Below are 18,158 nucleotides of genomic sequence, written 5' to 3' on the forward strand. Positions count from 1 at the left end.
ACAAACCGCTGGTGACAACTAAAAACCCAACAAGCTGAAGGAGACTCCACAGATAGCTGAGGATTTATTGATAGACTTGCCTTTAACAAGGCAGGTTAACCACCCTGCCAGGAAGATTTACATCGGGTGCTGCAAAAGCAACAGTGGTGGGAAGGAAAACCCCAGCGCAGGGAGCCATGCTGCTCTCTGACACCATCAATCTGCTCCCAGGGATGGGGCTCAAGTCCTTCCTTCTTAACTTTTGCTTGTCTTTCCCTCCTGCTGGAGTGCAGGGACGAGCTTCGGGGAGCCACAGTGTGGGAGGCAGAGGGCATGAGTGAGGGCTTTGCCCCGTGCAGGGGAAGTGGTGTTGTTGCAGAAGGACATTAGTGGTGCTCCTTGTCTCCCGACTTTCCTCTGTGAGCAATTTCCAGGGAAATCAGACCTGACTCTGCTCCATTAGATGCTAATCTCCCAGCCACTGGGCCTGTCTTTTGCATTATGACGGAGCAGAGCCATTTTGCGCGCTGCTGTCAGGGTCTGAATGAGTTTTGATAAAAGACCAAGTGTTGGAGCAAGAGGAAGTATTTACCAAAAGTTGTTTTCAATTTCCTGAGGTTGCAGTATCCATTCCCATTCACTCCTGGACTCTAAAACAATCCATCTTGTAGGGGAGCCTTGCTTCATTATTTTTGCTTCCCCAGTGCAGTTGACACTTAGTCTGGGTTTTCCCATCCTCCCAGCTCTGATTCATTAGCTTCAAAGGCTGTGCAAAGCTGCTGTGGGTTCCCTGGCTGCTTGCACAGGGACACACGCCTGCCCCGGCACCGCAGGGTTTGGTTTCCTAGACGGAGCTGTGACACAGCTCTGCCTGCCTCTGGGTATGCGTGCAGCATCTGGTCTCCCCTAGGCAGGTCTGCTTGGCCCCAGGATTTGGGGGTTTCTAGCTCACCCTATAGCGTGTTCACCCCACATATGACTGGTTGTCCTAGGCTGCCTGCAGCCTGGACATGAGCTTGATCTACATCTGCCAAAGGTGAAGTGAAGGGTTTTTTAGGGGATGTGTGTGTATGGATATTGGTAGTGGAGGATGAATGCGAATTCTATGCCCTGCAGAGGTGAGAGGGAGGTGGGAGGAGGGTGGGCTTTGGGGTTGGACGCAATAGCCCAGCTGGGCAGCGTGGCTGACAGCATTCAGCAGTAGCCTCTCACTAAACTATTTAATGGTAAATCCAAATGCAAATTGGTGCTCTGACTGATCAGTCCCACGCGTACCAATGCACTGTGGCAAGCACTTCGGTCAATGAGTAACTAACTGAGCATGCAGTGCTTGAGCTTGGCTTGAATAAAGCGAGGTTTTCTGCTCAGCAAGGGGCTGGGGGGGCGTTGCAGCAGGCAACCGAGGAGCTCCTACTCAGAGGCCCAGCTTTGTGCTGGAGAGCAGCGTGTTCTAGCGATAGCTGCCTCTCACCCTTGGAGCCTGCTCTGATGGTTTCATGAAGGAAAATTTCACCCTTATTTTTCCACCTCTATGAGCAGATTTTGAGCATTCAGTCTGAGCGCCTCTTTGCTATGGCTAATGCTTTGCACTGCTCTAGCCGTGCTGAGAGCTTGTAGTGATGGTCTGCACCAGGGATTTCACAGGTTCACCAAAACAAGCATTTCCAGAGCAGTTTTCCTGGGGTAGGTATATCTCAGACCTGATCAAAACCCATCTTCCTCAGGCTGCTGTGTGTATTTTTAGGCTAGCGAGGTATGGGGGCATAGTGCTGCAGGGGTGGAGGCATTTTCTGGTCTTATTTGTTGCAAATGTTGTTCTTCATTAGGTTTTCTTTCTCACCCAAGCTCTGTAAGAACCAAGATGATAACAAAAATCAGACTGCAGAGTTGACCATCTCTACAGACTCCAACAGTGCTGAGCACAACATACTAAAAATCAGCTCCAGACCGGGAGGGAAATAAACAAACCACTGCTGAAAAGAAGCAAAACTTCTCCCCACCCTGAACTTGGCCGTGAAATGCGTCTGTTGAGGGAAAAAAGTTCCTTCCTTCATGAAGAAGGGTGCAGACCCTGGTTTGCTCAGAGCCATTCCCTTCATCTTCTGAACAAAAGGTGAGAGGTTAGTTGAAAACACGAGGAGTGTGGGCAGCTTGTGTGTGTCCACTGCTTGCTGCCTGGTTTTCCTCCTGCAAAGCCTTCCCTCTGCAGGGGGTGAGGGAGGAGGGGTGGTCAGCCTTTAGGGAGGGTTGGCCCCCAACCATACAAAACCCAGGTTTGCTTCATTCTCCCTTGAAGGCTCTGACCCAGCCTCTGCGGGAGCTGCTGGTGGCCGAGCTCCCGTTCCTTCCCCAGGCGCAGCCCGGCTCTGCTCAGCTGTTCTCGCGCAGCTCTGGGGACAGGTTCCCACCACCGCAGCTGCATGGAGCTGGTTTGGCTTTGATAGGAGGGAGGCAACAATGAGCTCAGGCATGTTAGAGTTCTGAAAATCTAAAGCCCCAACCAGATACTACTAGCTTCGCTTCTTCCTTCCTGCCCTTGCTGTTGTCAAGGCTCGGAGTTCATATTGTGCAGTGAGCCCTTTTGTTTGGTAGGAGACCAAGTGATTGAAAACAGCCATAATGTTACTGTGCGCGGACAGTACATTTTTTCCATGTATTTTCATAACCCTTTTCCCAAAGGATAAAATGTGTCTTTATTCTATAGCTCCACAATGGGTTGGAGCAGCTCCTCGGGCAGGAATTGTTCTGCTCCATAGGCTACTTAATACTTCCTATAAACAACAGTCAAATTAGGTAGGTAATACTCAATATTCCTGACCTGACCAGCAAAGTATTTGTAGCTGCAGATCAGAGGAGAGACAGGGCTGGAGATATTGGAGGTGAACCTGGGGTTAAAGATGACAAAAATACAGGTTGTGTTTTTAGTTTTTTTGTGTTTATTTGTTGTGGATCTTGTGTGGGGTTTTTTTTGTTTGTTTTTTTTTTTTTTTTTTATGAAAAGCAAGTGTATGTGTATGGGTGCCAACTGCATTTCGCTCAAAAGAAATGCAAGGAAGCTTTGATCTCAGATCTTTGTTGTACCTTAGGTATCTCTGGTACCTAAGGCAAAGTGGATCTAGTTGAGAATGGCGTTTTACCGATAATGTCATGGAATATATTTTTAAGTATGCATGTGCCTGCTTGCTTTTTGTCCCTAGTAACACTACATAATTCCCTAAATATTGTGTAAAATTCAGCCATGGCATTGAGACTCCAAGCCAGAGCAGGACCCCTTGGTCCTTCACAGTCCTTGGGCTGGGAGGTTTCCTTCCTCAAAGGGCAAGCAGAATGGGCTGCTTGGGGCAGATGTGACACTGTGGTGGTGTCCTGTAGCAACCCTAGACCTTGCCCACTCCGTGGGTCCCTGTGGCAGATGCTCCTAAGCTGCTGAGGAGGTGACCTTACCCCGCCATGAGCCTGGCGCTCTGTGGGACACGGAGCAACTGAGGACTAGGAAGATCCATACCCAGGGAAGGAAAACAGGCCAAAAATCGCCCCCCTCCCCAGATATCCCATTTTTGTGAGAGTGCTCTGACCGTTCGTCACAAGGGCCCTGAAAGCAGACACAAGTTTTTCTATTTCCCCATCACTGTTTCTGTCAGACCCCCCTGAGATGTCCTGCTCTCACTGCCTTGCCTAGGGGAGACATGGCTGCACCGGTCTCGGCCCCTCGCAATGCTCCATCTGAGCAGTGTTTTGCAACGGGATGGTCTGCAGACCCACGCACTTCCACTTGCAAGAATCCTTCTGTTCCCCCCTTGTTTTTTTCCCCTCCTCCCTCCTCTCCTCTGCACTCAGAAAACATCTGTTTCCAGATGTTGTTCTTGAGTCTAATAAACGCAGCGAAAGGCCTTGAGTTAATATATTTACAATAGCTGGAGATGTTGGCTGCTAGTTAATGGCTCGTTTGAGCACACCAAGACCCCCACATTTCCTGAGGGGGGGTGGGGGGGGGGAACAAAACAAAAAAAAACAGAAAGAAAGAGAGAAGTGGGGTGGGGTTTTTTCCCAAGTAAATGGCCTGAAAAGGGGAAGTTCTCCTCAGGCAGTTTTGGAGATTACTGATGGGATTGAGTGCACGGCTGTCTCCAGGCAGTTGGCTTCAACTTCCAGTTAATGACAAGAAGGGCACTTTGTTTTGTTTTGTTGTTTATGAAAGGCTCTGCTTAAAACCTAGGAAAGTGAGGAAGGTCTGCTGCTGTTGCCCACCCCTTTCCAGGCCAAATCAATGACTGCTGTAGATACGTTGCTGGCTTGAACCATGTACGTAGAAGCGAGAACCTCATCCATGCCTGGCTCCTCCATTTCTGGCCTGCAGTGTGGAGTGGCTCATGCCCATGTTACCTACCTGGGATCAAAGAGGATTTATGGTCTCTCGCAATGAGACCACGTTGTACCCTGCGAGAAATCCTCACACATCATGCCCCTTTGTGAGCACTGTGTGTCTGTTGCAGAGCAGCAATGGCCAGCCCTCTGTAAAGCACTTTGCCCAAGTACCAATGCCCCTGAGAAGGACAAACTGCCAGTACCAGCGACAGACTGAAGAACCTGGAGGCTTTCATACCTGTACGTATCCATGTCCAGCACATGAATTGACCCTGTGTGATGTGCTAGAAGTGAAACACTTTCTTTCATTGTACAGAGGGGTTCAGCTGCTTTGGGAGGTATATATTGCTTTGTATTTGATCCAGATTTCGTTGTATGTTTGTGCTGAGGTCCACAACTGTGCCAGAGGATGTGTTAGAAGCTGTGGAAATGTGTGGTTACTGTCCTTGTAAGTAATTGCATTAACCTCCCTGAGGAAAAAGGGATGTAGCCTCAAGCTTGGCGTATCGAGGGCAGTCTAAGCCTGCTCGGTCACTGGTCGGTGAAATCACGCCCTTTGATTGCAACTGAGCATCTGCTTCTTACTTGACCAGCCTCAAGTGTCACGAACTTGCAGGTGGACTGGTTTCAGGCCGGCACCCACCTCCTCTGAGGCTTCAGAGAGAGCTGAAGGTTGAGCCATGCTCAACTCAAGGAGCAAGGAGTCCACATGCCGGGGCCCGTCTCTGGAGGCAGCTCGTTTGGCAAGCAGTGCTGCGGACTTGACATGCGCAGTTGGCTCAGGTTCGTAGCTAAATTAGCCCATTTGTATTGGCATGGGATGACAGGGCTCCTTAATGCCTCACGGATAGAAAAATTTCTCTCTTGCACATCTGTAGCTAAGGCTTTCACGTGAAGCCCGGCCGAGTGCAGCTCCCCAGCCTGCAGTGGCTATGACATACCCCCTAAATGAACTGATCAGCTGCAGAGGGGCTGGCGGGGAGGCAGGAAAAGGCACTTACAGAGTCATTCAGGCAATGCTCGTGTCTGGACAGCAGGATCTCTGTCACAAATCAGAGTGAAAGAGCAGAGAGCTCTCCCCAGCCAGTGTGGGGAAATGAAATGGAGACACCCAGCAGATTTCCGTTTTCAGCTTAGAAGGTGAATTTTTGTGATTTTAGTGCTTGGGCTGGTATAAAGGAGAGAATGAGAGAGAGAAAGACAGCCTTTGGTGAAGCTATGTGTAACAGAGGCAGGTAACTGCAGTCATCTGTAGTTCAACCCCAGGCTTTAAGTACGTACTTCAGAGCTCTCTAAGATGCCCAGCATCCCAGCTGCCAACTGTTATTTACTGTGTAGATCTCTGATTCCCACTGTATCATCAGCCTCTAAGCATCTCCCCTTCATTTCTTACTGTCCACTTGCTGTGATGACGGGCGGCATCTCAGGTAACTCCATGGACCACTATTTCTCTCTGGCAAAGCCACAGCCTCAAAGACTCCTTTTGCTTTCACAAAGAAATAGACTACTAACACAGGCATAGCTGGGAAGAAACTGAGCCGGGGCAGGAGACTGGGGCGGCTGTGCTTCCCAAACAAATAGACACCCTGCATCTGCCGGGTCTGTCGGTTATACGGCTCTGCCTTGCTCATATGAGAAACTGTTGAAAGGCTGCAGCCAGCAGAAGGGTGTTTTCCATGCGTGCCAGAGCAGAAATGTGAATTTGAGCAGCGAGATGACAAGAAACCTGCTAAAAGAAATAAAGAAAGGATTTCCTGCCTCGCAGACGCTAAAACCCCATTTCGGGAAACGAGTGGCTGTGAAAGGCATGAGGCCATTAAAAGAATCGGGGCTGTGTGCTACTGGGCCCTCCAAGGGTTTGTCTGGTGGAGAAGAAACAGCTCGTGCTCGCTTTAACCTGTTCCCAGAAGGTCTGTTTCTTCCAGCCCTCTGAAACAGAGACCAGGCGAGAGATGAATATGAGTTTTCTCTGCCAGTAATTTCCAGCAGAGACTGCACGCAAAATCTTCATTTAAAACATGTAAATGACAGTGAAAGAGCAGCAAGGGAGCTAGATTTTAAGAGACCAATTTGCTGCCTGGCTTTTAATGACTGCGCACCACAACAGTCCCCGTGCTGCCTTGCTGCTGTGTGAGCTCAAGAAGGGGATCAAAGGATGGACAGACGGACAGGCAGGGGCTCAGCAGAGCCTGCATGTCACCCTGGAGTATAAAATATTTCAAGTTATGCTTGGAAAAATTGGGAGTGGTGGGCCTCCCTAGCTCCCGAAGAACAGAAGGAGGCTTTGTTTCCCAGACGCGTGGCTCGGAGCTGCCCTACGGCACGTAGTGGGGATGCTGCTCCCCACCAAGGGGGGTTTCTGTCCGGCGCCCCGTGCCCGGCGGGACATGGAGGAGGTGATGGGAAGCTCTGTTTCACTAGAGGGCCTCAGCAGATTAATTCCTCTGAATGTCCTTGGTGCCCCCCAGACTCATCGTATGCCCAAATCAAGCCCAAAAAGTTTCCCCCTCGCACTGCAGCTTGCCCACTTGGGATGTTGCTCCGTGTTGCTCTTTGCTTGTCTTTTGCAGAGTCCTCGGCTGCCAGCTCTTTTTTCCACACCTTTCCCTCTGGTTCTCCCCCTGCCTGGCTGCTCTCCTCAAAACATCAGGGTCACAATACCCCACCGCTGGTGGCTCAGGGCTGCCCCAGAGTCTGTGTGGAGGACGTGACAGCCCGTTTTCACCATCCCGTAAAGTGACTTACGCTGTACAGAGGAAAGAAAGACGCAGGCTGGTGTGAGCCCAGCCTCTGCTTTACAGTTTCTTTCCTGCCGCTATAAATAACCTCGGCGAGAGTCACATCAAAGGGAAGAGCTGGCGACGGAGAGGTGGTTTGGGGACTGAGCGGGACAGGGGCGTCCCACTGCCCGATCCCACCCCAGCGCTTTGCATAAATAAATAAATCATACAGCAAGGGAGAGGTGGAGAGAGAGGGCGAGCAGAGGAGGTTACTTTGGGAAGCCGCGCAGCTCGCTCATCCCAGCTCTGTAGTTTGGAGGGAGTGTGTCATGTTACAGGGCAGCCACGATCAGCCAGAGCACAAAGTCGTCGCCGGAGCAGCTGAGAATTACCTCTCTCTAATGGGGACTTTCATGTGTGAGCTCCTGGCTGGTCTGAGAAGGAACTGAAACTGGCAGCTTAGAAGGAAACAAAAAGCTACCAGCGAACCAAAAGACTGAATCACAGGAGAAAAAAAAAAATCCTGATCAGATTTTTTCCCCCCCTCCCACTCTTTGCTGCAGTTGGATCCCTTTTTTCTGCACCCCTTTTATGTGTGTATGGTTTCTTTTTATTTTTTAGACTCCCTCATCTACTTTTGTCATTATTGCTGTTATTTGTTATTTGCTGGCATTGGGATCCCCTTGGACACTCTTTTTCTATGCCTTCTGGATTGTGTTTCTTGGAGTAGGAGTGAGGCTTTATTTATTCTATTTATTTATTTATTGTTTCTCAGGACAGGGAGGGAATGTTGGAGGAGAAGACTTGGAAAGGCGTCGGCGAAGCAGCTTTTGACAGGGGGTGCGTGGCTCCCCCCAGGACCAGCGATGGGGAGAGATGCTGCCGCCTCCCTCTCCTGCTGGGCTCGGGGCTGCCCGGCATCTCCCTGCTCTCTCTAGTGCTGAGTCTCCTACTGTACTTTCGGACCTCCGATCTGCAGTCCCGGGTGTCCCACTTGGAAGCGGACAGACCGACACAGCTCCCTGCCTGGCTTTCAGCAGACCAAATGGAGACAGCTATTTTGGGAAGAGTTGACCAACTGCTTGATGAGGTCGGTGTCCTTTCATTTTGCATGTATAATTTGCAGTACTATAGATTTTAGGTATGTGCATGCTCGCATAATTGCACTATTAGTTTTTTTCCTCCTTTAAAAATGTATTTCTGCACAAGTGATGCTGCTAGCTTGAATTTCCCGTGCCTTAAGGTCCCTCCCACCTGTCAAATCTGCCTGGCGTTTTTTTCCCTCTGCCCCAGCCCATGCTGTGGCTCATCCACTGCACTTTGCGACAGGGGAAATCTCATCCCTGGTCCTGCGATGAGGGAAGAGTGTCCAGCCCTCTCCATTTGGTGACTAGTGGCATTGCCTGCTGAGAGAATTAGAGGTTAAATCTGGGAATTCAGTGTGGGTTTGAGCCCTGGGAGAGGGACAGGCAAGACACACCACAGCCCCCATGGTTACAGGAGGAGGTAACTACAAACACACCAATGTCGTGACAGGCTGGTTTCGCTGCCATGGCAGCCCTGACCCCTTCCACAGCTCCTGGCTCAGGAAAATGAGAAACACTGGCACTGCTAGGATAGTTTCTGGTACTGCCAGAGCATCGGTGCAGACCATATGGCTGTGCTATGCCTGCTTGAGACCCATCCAAACTCTGCTGGAGCCAGGGGGCTCTTCCTCTGAGGACTGAGGAGAGCTACGCCTGAAGAAGTCTGAGCTTCAGCAGGTCAACAAAGAAGGCCCCAAAGTGCAGATTTTTGTTGCTGACACCTTTTAGTTTGCTGTGCTAATGCTACTTGGGGCTGCCTGGGCTGCTCTACCGTGGGTGGGAAGGGTACCCTGCAGGATTCCTTGCTTTGAAGCAGGTTTGACACGTCAGGGAGCAGATGGTGGCTCACGTCTCTGAACTCTCCAGGCAGATCCATGCTGACCTGTTTCCACAGCTCTGGGGGAGGCCTGGGGCTAAGGTTCAGGGATGGGGCCATTTCCACTCACCTCTCCTTTCCTCTGTTTACTCCAGCCTTGGCATGAGACAAGCTGCAGAGATCCCCGGGGCTAGCCCAAAAACTCTTTGTTTCTGAAAAAGTCTTGTGTGCTGCCATTGCCAAATGAGGTGAGGAACAGGATGCTCAGAGGGGTTGCTTTTGGGACTTGCCTCAGGGCAGTGCTGCCTGGCACCTGAGAGGACCTGGGGACCCCTCCACGCTTTCTAGGAGCAGTGAAGGTCTGCCACAGGGAGTTTAAACCTACAGCTGACAGGCTCGGCTACCGTTAACAGCTCTCGTGGGAGCAGTCCCTGGATCAACTGGTGTTTGCAGCCAAAAGCTGTGAACCTCGAGTTAGCAAACACTGTATGAGCTGAGGCATGCGGTTTTGAGTGGCCTCTTTGCATGAGGAATAAGGGGGAGACAGGGTCCATGGGGCAATACCTCACAGAGAAAAAATTTTGGGGAGGCAGACGTGTTGCAAGTGGCTGGACCTGTGCCCTGCGCAGTTGCACCCTCATGCAGAGACTCCTTCCCCGCCACTGGGCAGGGTATAACGTGCAGCGCTCCTCCCTGTTGCTGCTGGCAGGAGTCTCCTGGGGAACTGGCAGTTTATCTCTACCAAGTGATTTGAGATGTGCCACAGGACGCCTCCTGGGAGCGGTGCCCGGGGCCAGATGGCCCCCTGTGTCCTGCTGGCTCTGTTGGCTGCAGCACCTTTCCGCTTTTTTATAGCCCTGCTTAGCGAGGAAATGGGGCTCTCATGATGCTCATGTGCCCGGTAGCACCCCTGTTTTCTGAGCAGCCCCTCCTGAGCCCCTGGGGGTGGCTTCAGCCCCCCCCTGCATCTAATGTGGGGAGCAGTCGTGGGACAGGAGCCACTGGTCCAGCGGCCAGTGCTTGCTCCTGGATACCACCAGGGTTACCAGCTCCCCACTGGTCTACAGCTTCAGAAACATCTTGGAGAAAGGTGCTGGAGCCTGTGAAGGAACAGGGATGCCTGGCCCAGGTCTCCTGTCTGTTTATACCTGGGAAGGTCTGCTGGCTATGGGAGGAGGAGGGCTGTGCCCCCCAAGGAGGAGACCCTCCCCGACTCCTCTGCCCGCTTCAGCCAAACTCCAAAAACAGCTGCTTCAGACCTCCACACCTCAGCCATAGGCACTGGTGTGGGCCAAGTAGCTCGATGTGCAGAGGAGGGGTCTGTCTGCTGGTGGACAGATGGTGGGGTGGCATAAGAGGCTTTTGCTTAGGAAAGAAAAACAAATCCCCCTGGTCCTCCTTTTCAGTAGGTCTGAAGTGGGGCTGAGTTGGATGGGTCTCCCAGACTGGCTGGTGAGGGACAGGAAGGATGGAGAGAGAAAGGGAAGATAAAGGGGGGCAGAGAAAGGATGGGGTTAGAAAAATGAGGAAAGCAAGAGAAAATGCTGATCAAGACTGGGGGACAGGGGCTGTGGCTGGGCTTGCTGTGACGGACGTGAAAGTGGGATATTCATTCTCCCCTGCTCAGCCCCTTGCTGCCTTGCACTGCCACATCCTTGCAGAGTTTCCTGGTGTTTCAACCTTAATGCGTTTCACAGCTGCCAGCTTAGTGTTATCCATCACAAAATAAAATAGCAAAGCTTCAAAGAAACCTCAGCTTTGGAAAGACCTGGTCTGAGCTGGAGAGGGAGGTGGGAGGTGAGGGGAGCCATGGGCACAGGAGCACATTTCTAGCTCTGATGGCTGTGAAGTTCAGCTGGATGGACGTGAAGAAGCAAAGTCTGGGAGGGCTGATAGAGGAGCTCTAAGGTTATGCTTAGAACCTGTACTGCTCTGTGCTCCAAGCTAGCATGCATGGTGTCCTCCAGACGGTGCCATGTTTGTGCCCAGGTGTGCCCCAGAGATCCCCAGGGGTCTGCCAGCAGCCATGGGGACACTGTACAGATTGTACTGAAAAGTGAAAAATACAAAAGCCCTGTTAGGGGCCCTTCTTCTGGACAAGCAAAAATAAAGCAAACTGGCAGGAAGAGGAGCTGGGTTCGTTTGTTTAAAAAGTGAATTTTAAGCCAGCTGGTGGGGGTGTTTTCCTGGTCTTGGAGCCCAGTTTTGGAGCGCCTGTGCCTGGCTGTGGCTGTGTTTCCATCTCAGTTCAGGGTGAGCAAGGAGAGGGTGGCAGATGCGTTCCCAGAAGCAGCCCCGGCCAGAGCTGCTTCACTCGCTACTGTGTAAACCTCTGCCTGGTGTCAGTGAATACCAGAGGGGAGTTTTCTACCAGACACAAATTGACTCTGTTTTCCCACAAAAACGACTGTGTGGAATGGGCCAGAAACAGGTAGTTAAGGGAGAACTTTAGCTCCACGTAAATTTCCTCTGCATTTATGGGGCATTAGAAATTCATACAAAGAGCACAACTAAACTCACTATTGGCATTTGCAGGAGAAGCAAAGCTTTCCAAAGAAGAAAACAAGGTCTTTTCCCATGCCGGGTAACATTTGGTACTATTTCAATTGCCAAAAGCTCAGCAGGGTGGAGAGCAGGATGAATTCAGTGCTGCTGCTAGGCAAAGAAACAGGATTTTTGTGCTTGAAGAGTTAGAAGTGTGTGTAACAAAACAGTAGTTGCCGTGTAAAGCCTGAGGGAAAATCAGCTGCCCTTCTGCACCATGATGAGTGTGCTCAGCCTCTCAGGGGGCTGTGATGCAGGTGCTTGTCATGTCTTTAGTGATACTGAAGAGATCCAGGGGCTGTGCGATGGATGGGGAGGGAGCATTAATCCTCACTGCTTTCCCAATAGGCTCGTTTTCCTGGGACTCTCTCCTCACTTAAAGGAGCAAAGGAGGGACACTTGAAAACTCCGTTTCCCTCCTAACTTAAAGGTTCTTTTTGTCATTTTTTTTTGCCTCTTTTTGCTTCAATGACTTGAACACTGGTCAATTCTGCTTCCCAGTGTCAGCAAGACTGCTCTAAGCATCCCCCGCCTTGATCTTTAGCTTAGTGTTTTCCTCCTTAAAATCATGAGATCTAATTTTTTCTTCTAATTCCTCTGGTAGCTAAGTCCTGTTTGCTTCCAGCTGCTTGCAATGCTTGAACCTAGATGGTGTTATTTCCAAGCTTTTTGCTCCATCTAGGAGGGCTCTCTGCTTACTTTTGCTCTGTGCCACATGATCCTGTGATTCCAGGAGCTGGGCCTTTAAGAAAAAACAGCTAAAGTGAAGATAAAACAATGAGAGTTAACAAAACCACCAGCCCTTGAAATCCTCCTGATGGTTGTAATAGATTATCTATTTGCAACATGTTTCTTTTAGCTGTTGGAGATAGTGGTGGGAAATGATTTCACTTCCCTGGATGACTGCAAACAACTACGTCTGCTAAAGAGCTATTAATCTGCCCCCTTCGAAGAAGTGCCCTCTCTTTCACCTAATCTCAAGTGCCCATCCAAAATAGACGGGCACTTGCAAGGTTTAGGAGGCCACAGCCATGGTCCCATGGTCCTTTAATATCAGAAGAGGTCTCGCTTTCACTGCCTTGTCCACCGAACCCAGCCCTGTCCCGTCACGCTATGGGCAAGTTAAAACCCATGGGAAAAGCCCGTGCTAGCTTTATTGCACGTTTCCAGCACATGTTTCAGCCTGACCCTCCTGCCCTTGCCCTCTTGCAGGCAGAGGGTCTTCCGCTTTCCTCCACACTCAGCGATGTGTGATGGCTCCCTAAATGCACAGACATGCGCATTCCCCACGTGGGAGCTGGTCGGCAGTGGCCCTGGTGCTGGCAAAGGCTTTTTCAGCCACTTTCATTTGTGTAGGGGGAAGGTACAGCCATTATGTCACCGGAAAACATGACAGGCAAGAGCAAGCAGGCTATGCTGACAAGCCAATTCTCTCTGTAAGAAGTGTTTTCAGCATTTCTGCCAGTGCAAGCAGTAGCCAGTTGCTGCTCTGATGCTTAATGCTCTATGCGTCCCCAAGCAAAAAAGCAAACCCCAGAAAGAAGATCGCAAACACTGGATTCCCAGAGACCACATTCTTTTATTTTTGCTTATGGAAGTCATCCTTGCCCTAGAATTGAATGGTTTTCTGGTGCCTGGTAATGGAAGTTTTCTCTTGGAAAGGGCAGTTTTAGAGGAAAGCCCATTCTTTTCACCCTCCTGAGCAAAGCTGGCTTCTTGTGTTGGAACGGGCAGTATTTTGCACAGTGGTAATGAGGGAAGCAGAAAAGGCTGGGAATTCATTTTGTTTCACCATCTCAACCCAAAGTTGAACTGAGGTCTCCAGAAGCCAAGGATTTTTTCTGTTGCAGTCAATGTTTGTTTAATAGACTATGCAGGAAACTGAACTCCAGGCGCTCCTAAATTCCTGGTAGGTTTTGCCTCACACTGAAGGGGAGCAATCCCACGGCACCACTGCCCTTTGCACTCCCCAGAGATGTGCAGAGCTCCTGGGCTCCAGGGAGGTACTGCGATGGCCAGGGATGGGGAAATTGCCTAGGGCCTGTGTGTGCCTAATGGCTGCATGGTACCAGTGCTCAGGGCTGTGCTCCCAGTGTTGCCCAGAAGCATCTGCACCTCCCTCCTGAGGGGTCCCCATCCTTGAGAAGGCTGTTTCAGTTGTCCAGGTGTTTCCACTTACTCTGAGCTCGCAGATAAAGTTGTGGGGAAGTGCTGTTGCTCCTGTTCCTCTCCCGGTCATGCTCAAGTCCTGCTGGGTCATCACTTCCCCTGATAAGTCCAGTTATGCTGCTTCTCTCCTTGTGTGCTGGCAGAGCAGCCCAGCCAAGGCTTCTAGTAGCAAGCCCTAACGCTGCCTTCCCCACCCCACCGAGGCAGTTCCCCCTTGGCCCCTTGGCCCCTGGGGTGCCTGGGAAGTTGGTGAGGCAGGGATCTGTTACGTTTCCTTGCAGATTTCTGCCCTATACAGGGCCCTGTTGCAGTGTGTCGGACCCTTGCTGGTTAGGAAGTGGCTTTTTGCTCCTGCCTATATGAACCATCACTCCTTCCCTGTGCTAAGCCCGATTCCCAAACATGGCAACCCCACCCAAACGTGGCAGTCTCGTGTTCAGACATTTTGGTTGGCACGGGTGTAGATGGAAACAGGAACGCATAGGTCTACATACCAGTGTGAGTATCCAAATAAAGGCTCCACTGTCCTATTTGTGCCCATGTTTGACCATTAGCACAAAATGTTCAAAGCCAGGCAGCACTATGAAGCAGAGCCGTGCCATCTGGGGGTGGCAGCTAGATGGGAATGTGCCCAAATGCAAAGATTCACGTATCTATGCTTTTAAACTGAGAAGGTAAACACAGATAAAATGCTGTGTGGGAACTGGCAATTCTCCTCTCGTGAAACACTCTTTTTGCCCTGATATCAAATCAAATCGCTATCAAAACATTTCAGTCTACCACGCAAAGAAAGGCTCTGAAAATATTCAGTTTCTAGTCAGTCACAACAACCCTTACTGATTTTGACTTGCAATAAGGAAGCCAGTCCTTTCAAAGTGAAAAATGGAAGTGTTCCAGACAGTTCTGCCTTCCCTCGTGCAAGGCAGAAATAGGTTGCTTTATTTTTTTTCCTCTCTATAAGAATTTTTCCCCAAACTGGTGCCTTCTTGAAGGAAGGTGCTCACTTATTTGTGAAAATCAAGTCATTTCTATACGATCCTGGGCATGGGCTTCTATTTAGTCCAACATAAATCTATTTCTTTCTAAATGTTGGCCCTGGTTGTGAAGTAGGTCAGACAATAAGAAGATGCAACCGGGATGAACAGTTGGGCTGGAGGGTTAGAAGGGAAGAGGGAGTGACTCCTTAGCACAGGCACCCTGGCGGCTCAGTCTTCTCAAATCATCTCAAATCATTAACAAAGTGTGATTCGCAGGCATTAATGAATAACTTGTTTGGATTGATCTGCATTTTCTTCACTAAATCACAGTTATTTTAATGAAGTCAGTGAGGGGAGGTGTGGATGCTGTCCCTAAAGTGCATTTTGCTCAGGACATGGGTCAGTTTTAAGGACACTTCCAGTGGGGGAAGATGCGGTGGCCTCAGGTGGACTCTATTGCCCCTTTAAGAGTTACACAGATGGGGCCAGGGAGCAGGAGACTGATACGCCAACACAATTAGAAATCCAGACTCATTGGAAACAAACATTTTGACATGATTCCACCTTGTGGAAGGTCCTGATAGGTTTTGTTTTGCTCTGTACTTGGAGAAAAGTTAAGCTTCACTGTCTGTGAAGGTTTCAGGAAATGCCATTGCTGTTTTCAGGCCACTTTCAGCCGCAAATTTTCAGTGGGACCGTTCTGTTTGTCCAGGTGTCTCAGTGAGCATTAGGAGTCTGCCGCAAGGGGGAAGAGTACCTGCTTCAGATCTCCATTTTTCATCTGCTGAGTGGGTCTTCTGAGAAACGCGGCTTTCTCATGAGGACACAGCGACCTCTTTATTCGTCACTGCTGGCTCTTGATTTTGTAATGCCTGTCAGGAGGACCACATTTGGAGGCCATTACGAAACTCCCTCAGCCTGCTTCCAATCAAACCCCACATTTCTAGTTAAAGACTATGAACTTTAATGCATTTTTTCGTTCCCAAATTGTTCTGTTCTGTCTTTCCCATCTCTACTTGGGCAGCACCCCCCAGTCCCACTTTTCCAAGATTTTGAGGCTTTAGTTTCAATGGTACTAATGAATCCTTTTGCTCTTTTTCCTCCCTTGACAGAAATTAAAGTTCCACTTGCCCAGACATCGAGAAGTTCGAGACACACACCAGCGATGCAACTGCCCGGCAGGTAGGGATCTGGGACTGCTAGCACTTTGGAAGGGCCTTTTTCCTCTACATCTTGTTGAAAGCTTTGTTTAATCTGTGTGGTATATCAATGCAAAGTTATGTATACTGGTGTAAGAGTGTGCTTGAGGTGTAGGAGATTGATATGGAGATGTGTGTAAAAAGTCGGGTACACATGTAAATACTAACTCTGCGTGTGAAGAAACAGCAGGAAAAGTGATAGACGTCTAGGTAGACATCTAAATAGTCAATAAAGACAGAAAGATACATCTAGAGAGCAAACATTCCCATCAATTTTAGACATCAGTTTTGAAGTGGGCAGAGTGGCTCTTGGAAGGTGTGCCTTGGCTGATTTGAGGAGGTTTGAGACATGTAGGCTAGACCCAACACCAAAGCTGGACAGCTCAGTTTTGGTGAGCCAAATGCCTCTGGGGTGAGAAGATTTGAATTCCATGGTGTCATGCAACTATCTGAGGCATCTTGCAGAATAACAGCCTCCTGTTAGAAGCAGCCATTTATCAGAGGGTTGAATGAAGTGGTCACTCAAGGTCCCACTCATATAACATACAGATATATTGTGGGATTGCTTAATTGCATTATGTTTTTAATCATGCTAATATCAAAAGGCTCTTTGAGACACATCTTCTGAAGTGGTTTCAATACAATAAGTGACAAATTGCTATGGAAAAAACATTTGCGAATGGCATTTCATTCCATTACTATGAATCATGCAGCCTTCTTCATTGTCTTCTGATGTATTTGACTGTGTAGAAAAAAGAGAGAGATGTGCCAGCAATCACTCACATCCAAAGTCGACTAAGTTTTGGGAGAGATTGAATGTGTATATCCAAATCGAGTAGCTGAAGCTCATCTTAAAAACAAAGAGGCGGGAAAAGTTGTGTCTGGATGAGCATGTGAAAGCAGCAGTTCCACTTTCTGTGGTTTCTCCCTTGGTTCTATTTGGTGCCCAACGTGAGCTCTTTCACAGTGTCTGGTGGTAAGCATATCAAAGTGTATTTAAGTGTGGTCAGCAGTGGGATAGTGGTGGATGAAATGATGAAGGATTCTGTCTTTGCTATAGGTAATCTTGTCTCATAATTGTTGTATTTAGAACTATGTACAGACATAGGAGGCACGGTCGCTTGTCAGACTATAATGGATTTATAAGATAGCAGCTTGTAAAAAGCAAGAGGTAAAGATATACCATTTTGCGATGGAAGAGAACTAAAATCCAGGATTCAGACTTGTAGAACATTGGAAAATGCCTGATTTGACTAGTCTAGATCACTGTTGGACTTTATTTTTAGTCCCAGAAAAGAACAACAGGAGCTATTTTGGATTAAATTTAAAAGACAGTACAAATGAAATGTCTTCTAAGAATCTCTTCTCCAATGATCAGATCAAAACTGAGTTCAACTGTTTTTAAATTTAAGCCTTTTCCCTTCAGTGGGAACACAAATCATAGCACTACTCCATTTTCAAGTTCCTGCCTAGACTTGACATATAAATGCTATAAAACCACAGGAATGAATATCCTCCTGGTGTTTCTGAGCCAGCTTGGAGAAGGAAACTTAAAACTTGAATGCAGAGCAGAGAAAAAAGAGATTCACTGAGTTTTGAGGCCATCTGAATGTGACGCCCTACACCATGTGTGTGATAGAAGAATTGCCCAAGTATTTTAGCATCAAGATCTACTTGGTTGCAGATACCCATATCCCTTGTGAAGCTGTGGCAGCTGTTGGTGCTGGATTTCTGATGATGCTTAGGTGCCTGCTCATTAAGTTAAGCTCATAGTTTTTCTGAAAGACAACTTTGGTTCAGAACAGCAGTAATAAACATCTCATAAAGGTTCTTATTTCCTTTTCACCTGTCAAACTTGCTTGTCTTCATTAAATATCCTACAGACACAGAAACTATTTGTAGAATTTTCCCCTACCCTGCCAGCTAATCCGTTGAGGGAAACAAATCTATGGTCCAAAGCTGATGTTGTGGCAGGTGAAGTTTTGATTAGCTTTGAGCAGTGCAGAAATGAAGGCACCTTCAGCCAGCCATTGTCTCATCTCAGACCCTTTGGTCCGGGGTGTTTCCCTTTGGTCTCCAGGCTGATGTAATGCAGGCCACCTGAAAGCACTGTCCTGCTGTTTCAACATGGTCTGTCTTCCAGCCCAAGACCCTGGGAATGGTTTTCCCCAATGCACTTTTTTTCCCTGTTGTTGAAAATGCTCTAAGGACCAGAAAACATGACCCTTGCGGGAGACCAAGGTATTCAGAAGCACTGAGAAGCATCAAGATGTTGCACGACTTGGCACATGCTGCTTACTTCT

General features: G+C 49.0%; 1 protein-coding gene across 1 annotated transcript in view; it reads left to right on the top strand.

Moving 5' to 3' along the window:
• Positions 1 to 7,329: 7,329 nt before the first annotated feature.
• COL13A1 (collagen type XIII alpha 1 chain) overlaps positions 7,330 to 18,158 on the top strand; it is a 97,560-nt gene continuing 86,731 nt past the window's right edge. The window contains exons 1-2 of the mRNA XM_075423144.1: positions 7,330 to 8,154; positions 15,769 to 15,838. Coding sequence (XP_075279259.1) covers positions 7,852 to 8,154; positions 15,769 to 15,838 — 373 coding nt within the window. The 5' untranslated portion in view covers positions 7,330 to 7,851. The remainder of the gene's footprint in view (positions 8,155 to 15,768; positions 15,839 to 18,158) is intronic.

Source organism: Opisthocomus hoazin, chromosome 6, assembly GCF_030867145.1.
Source record: "Opisthocomus hoazin isolate bOpiHoa1 chromosome 6, bOpiHoa1.hap1, whole genome shotgun sequence".
NCBI lineage: Eukaryota > Metazoa > Chordata > Aves > Opisthocomiformes > Opisthocomidae > Opisthocomus > Opisthocomus hoazin.